We start from the raw sequence: 10,252 nt of genomic DNA on the forward strand, positions 1-10,252 counted from the left end.
CCACTCGTATCTAGACAGACTTACCCCTGACCTTGTCATATACTAAATCCAGCCTCACACTGTCCCCTGACCCTAGGCCCATATATCCCGAACAGTCCCTGGGGTCTCCACACCCTCCTCAAGACTGGGTAGTAAACTGTGGGGGTCACTCTCAGGCACAGGAAGCAGCCAGGAGCAGCAGTCCACAGGTGGAGGAGGGTCTCAGCTAGTTTATTTTCTCTCTGGAGGGGTCTTCAGGGAGAGCAGTCCCAGCTGCTCAGGCTGTGGAGAAAGAGGGTGGGTCAGAGGCTGGCCAGGTCCAGGGGACCCCAGGGCTGGAGGTCAGGGAGCAGATGCCCAGGCTGGGAGTTGGAAGGGCTTGTACTTTGGGATTCCAGGGCAGGCCAGGAGGGGAAGGGTAGGTTGGGGCAGGGGAGGATCCACACCAGGTGGGAAGGAGCAGCTCTTGCTGAGTGGTGGCTGGGAAGGGTCCTGGTCTGAGTCCGAGTCCGAGTCCCAGGAGGGGCGTGGAGGGCTCAGGCACCGGTGCCCCTTATAGCCTGCAGGAGGGACAGGTGCAATTCTGGCACAAACCCTGAGTGTGACCCTCGAGTGGCCTTTGAATATGGGCCCAGTGCCCTTGATATTATGTGATCCTTGATTATGTCCCTTGAATGTGACCCAACGTGACACCAAAGTATGACGTCGATGACACCTGAATTTTACCCCACTGACCCTTAAAAAAGATCACAGTGACCCTGAGTGACCCCTGGATGAAACCTCCAGGGACTCTTTAATGTCACCCCAGAACATTTAATGTGACCCCAGAATAAGACCCAACCACTCCCAAATATGGCCTCTGAACATGACCTCCATGTGTGAAGCTGGAGAATAACCTCCCCCAACCCTGGAGTGCTGCTCAACCCCACTCACCCCTGAGGCTCGCAGCCCTGGGGCGGCCCCCTGAGTATATGGCGAGGCCACCAAAGGAGTTCTGCAGCAGGTGCACAGTGGACCTGTGGGGAGATGGGGATCTGGGGGCCCCGGGGGACTCTGGACTGCTCAAAGCTGGGACAGGGAGGCCATGGTGGGGGCAGGGGCGGAGATGAGTCCTGGGAGGAGAGGGAGATGTGGACTCAGGTGGGTTCCAGGTTCTGGTGGTGACTGCTTGATCTGATTGGGAGGAGCACAGGGCAGATGAGGGTCAGGGGTCAGAGGTCAGAATGGGAGCTGGGCATCACCATATGTCACCCAGCTCCTTCTGGAGGTCATCCCTCCAGGAGCCACTGCCTTCTGGTGGCAACTCCTCAGTCTCTGACCAGTTGGATGTCTCATACCTATGCTGCTTCATTTTGGTCAGGACCTGAGGCCAGGGGAGATGGGAGAATAATAATAATAATGATGATGATGGTGAAACGTGTAATATAGCATTTATCACATTCCAGGCCACCTTCAAAGTGCTTATCACTCAGTTAATGCAGCTACTCGGTCAGGTAGGGCTGTGTTGTTACACCCATTATTCAGATGAGGAAACTGAGGCCCAGAGAGGGGAAGTGACTTGCCCACAGTCACACAGCAGTAAGTAGCAGAGCTGAGATTTGAACCCAGGCCTTCTGGTTCCAGTCTGATGGTGGAGGCCGGCAGAGATTCCCATGACCCCAACTCACACAAGGTCCCCATGCTCTCTGCTCACCTTGCGGCACTTCACCTGTGTCTTTTGCATCTTCTGGATGTTCACCAGGTTCTCCTCTTCCTGCGCCTCTGTAGCGGCGGTGGGGGGGAACTCAGGTGGGCCAGAGCTGCAGAAGCACCCCCGCCCTCCTGGTCATGGGCTTTGGGCACTCACGTAGCTTTTGATAAATGAAGGTCACCTCCTCCCGCACCAGCTCCAGCTCCTCCCACAAGAACTTCTTGCTGAGGGGACAGTGCAGCCTCTGGCCTCCCATTTCCTGACCTCCTGGCTTCCCATTTGCCCACCTGCCTCCCCAAAGCCTCCTCCACCTCCCATGTTTCTATCTGTTCAACTACCATCCCCCAGGCTCTGTCCCCTCCCCCTACCCACCTGTCCGCTCCTACTACTATTCCCCCACCTCCTACCCCTCCCTAGCCCCGTGTCCTCTCCTTCTGACCTCCAGCCTCCCATTCCCTCAGCCCCCCATTGCCTGGCTTCCAGCTCCCCACCTTCTGCCCCCCCAGACCTCCAATACCCCCAGCCTCTGCCCCCCTCGGCCTCCTCTACCCTCCAGCTTCCCATGTCACCCCCACCAGCTTTCTGATCCTCCAGCCTCCCTTTCAGTCCCACCTCCTGTCTCCCCTATTTCTGCCCTCCCAGTCTCCCACACACCCGCACTGCCTCCCCCATCCCCTCCTCTTGTCCCCCAAGATTTCCAAGGCCCCCCAGACTCCCTTACTCACGCCCCTCCCATTTTCCCCATCCCACCTGTGGTTCCCTCTCCTTGGCCTCCCTTCCCTCCCGCAGACTCCCTCCTGGCAATACCCACCTGTCCTGGATCTCCTGCGCCAACAGCTGTAGACAGTGGGTGGTACGGGCCGCTGCACCTCCTCGTTGTCATGCAAGGTCTTCTGCAGCCCCTGCAGGCCTTTAGCCAGGGCCTCATACAGCTCCTGCCGTCCCTCGTCCACGTCCCACTTGTGTCTCTCCTTGTCTGCCTGGCGGCTCGTGGGGCCCAGCACCTCTACAGAGATGGTGGGACCTTGGCTGAGCCCCACCGACACGCTGAGCCCAGCTTTGAACCCAACCTGCCCTCACCCTGACCAGACTCTGGTCCTGAACCCAGACTCAGCCACCTTCTCTCATCCTGGCCTGACTCAGCTGACCCTGACAGGAGCAGCCTCCAGCCTTACCTTGACCTTTGGCCAGTTCTCACATTCAAGCTGTTGGATCTGGATTTGCTGCAGGCAGCTCTCCTTCTCCAACATGGTCACTGAGTGGCTTAGGAACTCGAAAGCCTGAAGGAAGAGGCCAGGCCTGGGGGTGAGAGCAGGGGTGGAGTGGAGGGGGCGGGGGAAACAACTGCTGGGGGTAGGGCTGAGGTGGCTCACCTTGGTCTGGGCCTCTAGCTGACACCTGAGTGACTCCAGTTCACATCTCAGAAGCTTCTGGGATTCGGGAATCATCACAGTGGACTTAACTGTGAGCAGAGGTGAGGGTCAGCCGAGGCTGGGAGGAGTGGGGGCAGGGGCAAGATCAGGGCAGAGGTCAGTAGAGGCTGAGGGTCTGGTTGAGGGGGGACAGGGCAAGAAGCTGGGGTAGGCTGAGGCAGAGGTAGAGGCAGGAGTAGAGGTCAAGGTCAGGGACAGGGATGGTGGGCGAGGTCAGGGGCAAGGGTCAGCTGACAGTGGGGCAGGGATGAGTGGACAGCAACGGTGAGGGTCCACTGAGGCTGGGGCAGAGGGTGGAGGTAGGGACTGGCAGGTCTCCCACCCACAGTCTTGTTGAGCGGGAAGGTTCTCACCTTTGGTTTTGGAAGAGCTGGTCTCCAAGGGCTTCTATGAAAGGTGGGCATGACAGCAGTAATAATTTATCCGTGGTCTGCCTCCTTGCTCACCCCAACCCAGTGTGTGGGGGCCAGACATAATTTGGGTCTGCTGAGTTCTGGGTGCCCTAGACCCCCAAGTGCAGGCAAAGCTGCCTCCAGGCATATGCATGCACCCCACCGCCATCCCCACCCCCACCTCTGCCCCAGCCTGAACACGCTCAGAAGTGCATTTGTGTGGCAGGCCCATGGGCCGCCCCTGAGAGCATGTGCCTTCAGAGCCATGTCTCTGGTTGCGCTCAGGTAATGGCCCTCCTCCTTAGGGGCATCAACAATGTCTGCAAGGAGCACCAGTAGCCACTGACGCACAACCACATATGGTCATCAAAACACAACCACAGACACGCAGCCTCAGACACAGCCATGCACACTAAGTCATAAGACCCAGGGCATGCACTCATGCCCATCTCAGACACACAACCACAGACACACAGGCAGTCACATCCAGAGACAATCACAGACAGGACCACATTAAGACACACAATCGCACATCGTTCCATTCATTCAAGACATTTTTAGTGCAGGCCTGCTGAGCACTGGGTGCTGTTTGGGGTGCTGAAGACAGAGGGTGTGGGGGTTCTCGAGGAGGACTCTGCCCCCACAGCTCCCTCCCTAAGCCCTGCAGCGGTAGATAGTGGTGCGGCAGGAAGGGGTTTCCCCGCTGGGGATGACCTTAGTGTTGCTGTGATGCCTCTTTGGAGGGTCCTGGTCATTACAGTGCTTCTGTGAGTCTGAGTTGGGGAGGGACCCATGCGACTGAGGCCCTGAGTCTCTCCCTGGCCTCCAGGTTCCAATTGTCACTGGGTTTTCAGGTGCAGCCAGCTGCAAGGTCTCTGGCTCTGGGGTCCTGGACCAGTGAAATGTATATTCCAAGGTCTTTTCTGAGGAAGGGCCTGGGAGGGGGGTGTGTGGTGAAGGTTTCCTGAGGGCCAGCCCAGAGCACTCCAGCCCCTCCTGCTCTCCAGCCCCAGGGCAGCCCCTCAACGAACCGCAGCACTTGTCACACTTCTCATTAGCAGGCAAACACACGTTGGAGGGTGACGGAGGTGAGAAGTAGCAAGGCATGGAGTAGTCAGGGTCCAGGGGCAGGCCAGCCAGAAGAGGGTTGCTTTGAGTAGGGCGGACAGAGGGCTGCCCTGAGACCAGCTCCCAGGTCCTGACACTCTCATGACGTCTCTGACACCCCAGAGAGGCCTCAGCCCTGAACACGGGCCTCTTATTTATGATAGGAGCCAAAGCTGGGTGAAAGATGATCCCAGCCCCAGGGGTTAGGATGGGCAGTGAGAAAGATCTAGAAGATCCCACAGGAGTCAGTGAGGTCTGAGAGGAGCCTAAAAGATAAAAAAGATCTTAACATTGGGACCTAAAGGAAGGACATCCCTGGCAGGAAACAGCGTGTGCGAAAACTTAGAAGTCTGCAACCAGGTGCTCTTTGCGGGTCAAGTCAGGGTGGCTGGAGGCAGGGTCCAGAAGGAAGCAGCCGGAGGTTAGCAGGGCAGTTCAAGCAAGGCAGGGCAAGCCAAGCCGGGGAGCTGGGAACTGGCTCCCCAAGTAAATGGGAGACATAGAATGTGAGCAGGAGAGGCAGAGCATATCTATTTAATAAATGGTGGCTGAATGGGGTCCTAGGCCTGTACTAGGTGAGGCTGGAAACAGGAAAGAACTCAGTTCTGGGTCTCACATCCACACCCCCTGCCCTTCCAGTGTAGTCAGGGCTGGCACAGCTGGAGAAACCTGGGGGAGGTCTGTCTGGAAAACTTCCAGGTGAAGGGCAACTTGCCATGGGTCACACTCAGCCAGAAAGGCCACAGTATACGCCTTTCTCTTCTTTTGACCTTGCTGGGTCCTCTGGTATCTTTCCCCTAACCCAGTCCTCCTGGAAGACTCCTACATACCCTTCAAAACCCTACTCAGCATTGCCTCTGTAAAATCTTCCTTAATCCCTTTTTAAGCTCAAATTTTCTGAGCATCTTGCTGAGTGCTGAGCACCACCCTAAGCCCTCACTGGGTGTTCACACCCACCCTGTGATGTAGGAGTTATTATTCTGCCTGAACTGTTCTAAGCTACCACTTCAAAAGTCACTGCCTCAGGGAGGTCCTCACTTCCAGAGGCAGTACATCATGATGATTAAGCAAGGAGACCCTCCAGCTAGATGGCCCAGGTTCAAATCCTAGCTTTGCCCCTTCCCAGCTGTGTGATGTTGGAGGAGTTACTAAACCTCTCCATGCCTCATTGTCCCCAACTATAAAAATGGGATGTCATACTATCCACCTTACTGGGTTGTTGTGATTAAGTAAATTAATCCATGCCAGTGCCTGATATACAGTAGTGGGAAGCTCAGTGTCTGTCCTTGAACATCACACTGAGTACTTGGTACTTGGGAATCATAGGAGCCCTGGGAGGCTCGGAGGGGAAAAGGCAAAATGCATTTCTGAGTGTCAATTGCAGGCAGGCCCCCAGTCGAGCCCCCCTCCCCTCCCCTCCCCCTCCCCTCCCCCTCCCCCTCCCACATCACCTGTTTTCCCTCAGTCCTTCCCGATAGAATTCTTGGAGGAACGAAGCGGGGTCATTTGCCTGGGCCTTGAATCCTGCGCTCTCTAGGATCCCGACCCCCTTCCACCCCCACCTACCACATACCACCTGCTCCTGCTCGCCTATCAGGGACCGCGAAGCCAGTCCCCAGCTGTGACGCTGAAGTTTGATCCCGTGGAGACACCATCCTATTAAAACGCGCGGATCCCAAAGGTAGAGACACAGAGAGGGGTGTGGCTGGCATTTTAGCTCCGCCCCCGCCAATGCAGCCGAAGACCTCATTGGCGCCTTTCCGCTTCCGCGGATCTTAGGAGCCGCGGTGTAATTGGGTGAAATCCCGAGGAGTGGACGGGATTCCAGGCTGGTTTCCGTTCATCGATTAGTCAATATCTAAGAGGGCGGTACGGGAGGTACAGATCTCCGATCCGATTGGCTTCTGGCCTAGCTGGGAGGCGGGACGAATTCTTGGTCCCACGAAGGGAGGTGGCCGAGGAGGTCCGCGGCCGCCCCGGAGCGCGAGAGTGAGTTACCGAGCCCAGCCCGCCTGACCCCCTTAGATCCGGCCCTGGACTCTTGAGTGCTGCAGGTCGAGGTTCGGGTCCAGTAGTGGGGTCGGTGTCCTCGGGATGCGATTTAGGGTTTCTCAGGATTAGATGGCGTCTCCAGGAGGTGCTTTGGGAATCTTCATAGTGCTATCTGGGATCCTGTCATGAAAGGACTGGTTTTTGATATCAGAACTCGGTCCCTGGGGTGATATTTGGGAGTCACTGGGGTGATCTCTGAGGATGTAGGACTTCGAGCTTGAGCTGCTGGAGCTGAAATTTGGGGGTCGCAGGTGGCATGGATGTTGGGGTCCAGAGAGCCTAAGATCTTGAGGGCTGACATTTGGAGAGATGGAGTCGGGGGACGTCACAGAAGTGCTATGGGTCTTCCCCACCGCCATTCCTGGGCTACTATCCCTGGATCTCTGCTGGATAGACCATGACCCTGGCCTTGTGCAGGCTCACAGGGTCTGAAGGCCACAGGGCAAAGGTAAAACTCTGACCACCTGGTGCCTCCTTCCCAGGCCCGCAAGATGGAGGAAGGTGGGAACCCGGAAAGCCTGACTAAGGTGGTTCATCTACTGGTCTTGTCAGGGGCCTGGGGCATGCAAATGTGGGTGACCTTCGTCTCAGGTAGGGACCCTCGGCCTGGATATCATGAGTGCCTAAGGTGGGGACAGGGATGAGAGGGAGACTTGGAAGTGTCCTAACAGACACGTGGTCCCCTGCACCCCACAGGCTTCCTGCTTTTCCGAGGCCTTCCCCGACATACCTTCGGCCTGGTGCAGAGCAAACTCTTCCCTTTCTACTTTCACATCTCCATGGGCTGTGCCTTCGTCAACCTCTGCATCTTGGCCTCACAGCGTGCTGGGGCTCAACTCACATTCTGGGAGGCCAGCCAGGTATGCGGGCTTGAGCTCCACTACCCTCTGGAGATTCATTCCCAGGACCACACTGAGTACCTATGGCCACACCTTTGTGAGAATTAAAACGAAACCCCCCAAACTGCCCCTTCTTCCTGGTGTATACAAAGCTGGGTTCTGGATACCCTTGAGCAGTGCACAGCCTGCACAACCATCCCCAGCAGCCCTGACTATTCCCCAGTGTCTCTCTGCTGGCTGTTGCTCCCTCTCCTCCCCCTGGCTGGGCCTGCAGCCAAGCTGTAGTGACTCAGCTGGGCTGGGGCACTGACCCCAGCTCAGTGTTTAAAAACCAGCCTGACTGGGAATCTACAGTCCCCCACCCCCATCCACACATTTTTCCCAGCCACAAGGCAAGGAACCATCTGTGCATCTCATATTTCTCTATCCTGCCCTCTCCCTGCCCCCATTATGTCCCTCAGATGGGGGCAGGTGAGGCCTGACAGGGGTTTCAATAATCCCACAGACACAGGAGGGATTATGGGTAATTGGAACTTCGAGGACTTTTAATTCACCCCCTGTGGGCCCAGTGTCAGCTCCCAGGGTCTAGGCTGGGGCCACAAAGGAGATGGGCCCTCTCTTAGGCTCTCTGTTCTGGGGAAATGAGGGGACAGTTATGGTGCTCTCCCAATTCAGGGAAGAGAGTCTCTGCCCTGAGATACCCTCAGTTTGGGGGACCAGAGGAAGGTAGGAGACAGGCTGTGTTCTGGAAAGTTCCAGTCAGGGTATCAGAGGAGAGGAGGCTCAGGAGGTTTGGAGGAGAGAGAGGAGACAGTGGTAGAGAGAGGAGATAGTGGTGGAGCCTTTCCTTAGGAGCTGCAGGTTTCAGGGTATGAGAGCTGGAGCTCTGTTTGGGTTTAAGGTTGGAGCGGGGAGGCCTGGCTTTGACCCAGTCCTGTCCCCCATTTCCCTCTGGGCTTTGAGGATGCAGAAGGACCCTCCCTAGGGCCCCTGCTGCCTCCCAGGCATGGCTCACCTTGTCCTCCTGCCGCCCCACCAGCTCTGCTTGCTGCTCCTGAGTCTCATGCTGGCCACCATCAATGCCCGCTGGCTGGAGCCCCGCACCACGGCCGCCATGTGGGCCCTGCAGACCATGGAGAAGGAGCGGGGCCTGGGCGGGGAGGTGCTGGGCAGCCACCAGGGCTCAGACCCCTATCGCCAGCTGCGGGATCAGGACCCCAAGTACAGTGCCCTCCGCCAGATCTTCTTCCGCTACCATGGCCTATCCTCCATTTGCAATCTGGGCTGCCTCCTGAGCAATGGGCTTCATCTTGTAGGCCTCGCCCTGGGCCTCAGGAGCCTCTAGCCCCCACGGACTCTCTGTCTCTGCTGGGGCCCCAAATGTCAATAAACACTTCTTTGGAAATGACTGCTGTCATTTTTCTCCAACTGGGAAACAGGGGGAGGGGCAGGCGAGGGTAGAACTGAGGGATTCCGTTTCCCCATTCATGTGGCATGATGATTTGGAGAGTTAGCTGTTGCAGCCCTTAAGCTCTTCCTATAATGGTGCCCATTTGTTGAGCACCCACTGTGTGCCAGGTGTGGTGCTAACCACTGCACAGATATGGATTATTGTAACAACAGCTGGTTCTGATCCTTAGAGGACAATCATATTTTTCACCCCATTGACATCGGGGGTGGCCACGTGACTTGCTTTGGCCAGTGAAATGTGAGCAAAGTCACTTCCAAAGAGAAGTATACAAGCCAGTATGTGATTCGCCACATCTTCCCCTCACTACAATGACCGGTGTGAGTGAGAAACAAACCTTGCATGTTAGATGCCATGATGACTATAGAGCTGCTTGTTACTGAGCATATGCCATCCCTTCCTGACTGATGCACATCATCTCAGTTTGTCCACCACAGCCCTTAGAGGTGGCTAACATTGTTCCATGAAGCAATGGGAGCTCAGAGAAGTTCAGCAAGTGGCTTCAAGTGCAGTTGTTGGGATTTGAACCCCAACAAAGCCTGAACTGTGTTTTGTTTTAAATTTTTGGCCATGCTGCATGGCATGCGGGATCTTAGTTCCCCAACCAGGGGATAGAACCTGTGCCCCCTGCAGTGGAATTACAGAATCGTAACCACTGGACCGCCAGGGAAGTCCCAAGCCTGAACTGTTATAACTGCAGATTCTCTTCTGTTGGCTTGAAGAAAAGTCTGGGACCTCAGCTGGGCCTGGTTGCCAAATTGTGTGGCCTCAGGCAAGGGTCTGCCCCTCTCTGATCTCCAGTTTCTTTATCTGTAAAGGGGGGGAGGCGGTGGTTAATTCTACGGGCCCTTAACGGTATTTGGGAAAGGGCTCTAGCCCAGTTTAGGTCAGGCGCTGCACGTTACAAACACTAACTCAGATCAGAACCCTTACACAACCCTGTGAGATGGGTACCCTCGTTATCGACCACGTGACGGATGAGGAAAATGAGGCCCAGGGAGGTTAACATGTCCAAAGAGACAAGGCTAAAAAGTGGTGGAGCTGAGATTCGAACCCGGCTCCAGAGTCCGTGCTCTTAGCTGCTGTGCACGTAAAAGGAGCTCCACTTATGGTTAGTGAAAATGAAATATTTACTGTCAGGGAACTGACAGCTGCGCGCGCGGTGCGACTTCCAGCCCCTCCCCCGCCCCCCAATCCGCGGTCTCCACAGGCCCCGCCCCGGTCCTGCTCCGCCCTTCCCCGAGATGGGCCCCTCCTCCCACGCCTGGGCGGGGCCGGCGCGGGATCCGGGT

General features: G+C 56.5%; 2 protein-coding genes across 6 annotated transcripts; one reads left to right on the forward strand and one right to left on the reverse strand.

Moving 5' to 3' along the window:
* Positions 1 to 191: 191 nt before the first annotated feature.
* CCDC159 (coiled-coil domain containing 159) lies at positions 192 to 7,012 on the reverse strand (the record flags this gene model as incomplete). The annotated part of the gene is given in 13 exon segments (XM_081232652.1): positions 192 to 261; positions 426 to 539; positions 913 to 995; positions 1,221 to 1,342; positions 1,673 to 1,740; positions 1,826 to 1,893; positions 2,481 to 2,529; positions 2,532 to 2,673; positions 2,869 to 2,949; positions 3,043 to 3,131; positions 3,456 to 3,489; positions 4,209 to 4,712; positions 7,007 to 7,012. Coding segments are annotated over 13 exon segments (1,365 nt in total). The 3' UTR covers positions 192 to 256.
* Positions 6,513 to 8,897, forward strand: TMEM205 (transmembrane protein 205). Of its 5 annotated transcripts, none has more exons than XM_081231663.1 (4): positions 6,513 to 6,593; positions 7,134 to 7,244; positions 7,350 to 7,513; positions 8,532 to 8,897. In XM_081231663.1, the coding sequence occupies exons 2-4, from the start codon at positions 7,145 to 7,147 to the stop codon at positions 8,835 to 8,837; spliced, it is 570 nt and encodes a 189-aa protein (XP_081087789.1). In that variant the 5' UTR covers positions 6,513 to 6,593; positions 7,134 to 7,144; the 3' UTR covers positions 8,838 to 8,897. The 5 variants fall into 5 exon arrangements, with proteins under 5 accessions (XP_081087789.1, XP_081087790.1, XP_081087793.1 ...); XM_081231664.1 differs by having other exon boundaries at positions 6,576 to 6,661; positions 7,136 to 7,244; XM_081231667.1 differs by lacking the exon at positions 6,513 to 6,593 and adding an exon at positions 6,636 to 6,655 and having other exon boundaries at positions 7,136 to 7,244.
* Positions 8,898 to 10,252: the final 1,355 nt, after the last annotated feature.

This window comes from Mesoplodon bidens (assembly GCF_964165515.1).
Source record: "Mesoplodon bidens genome assembly, chromosome: 4".
NCBI lineage: Eukaryota > Metazoa > Chordata > Mammalia > Artiodactyla > Ziphiidae > Mesoplodon > Mesoplodon bidens.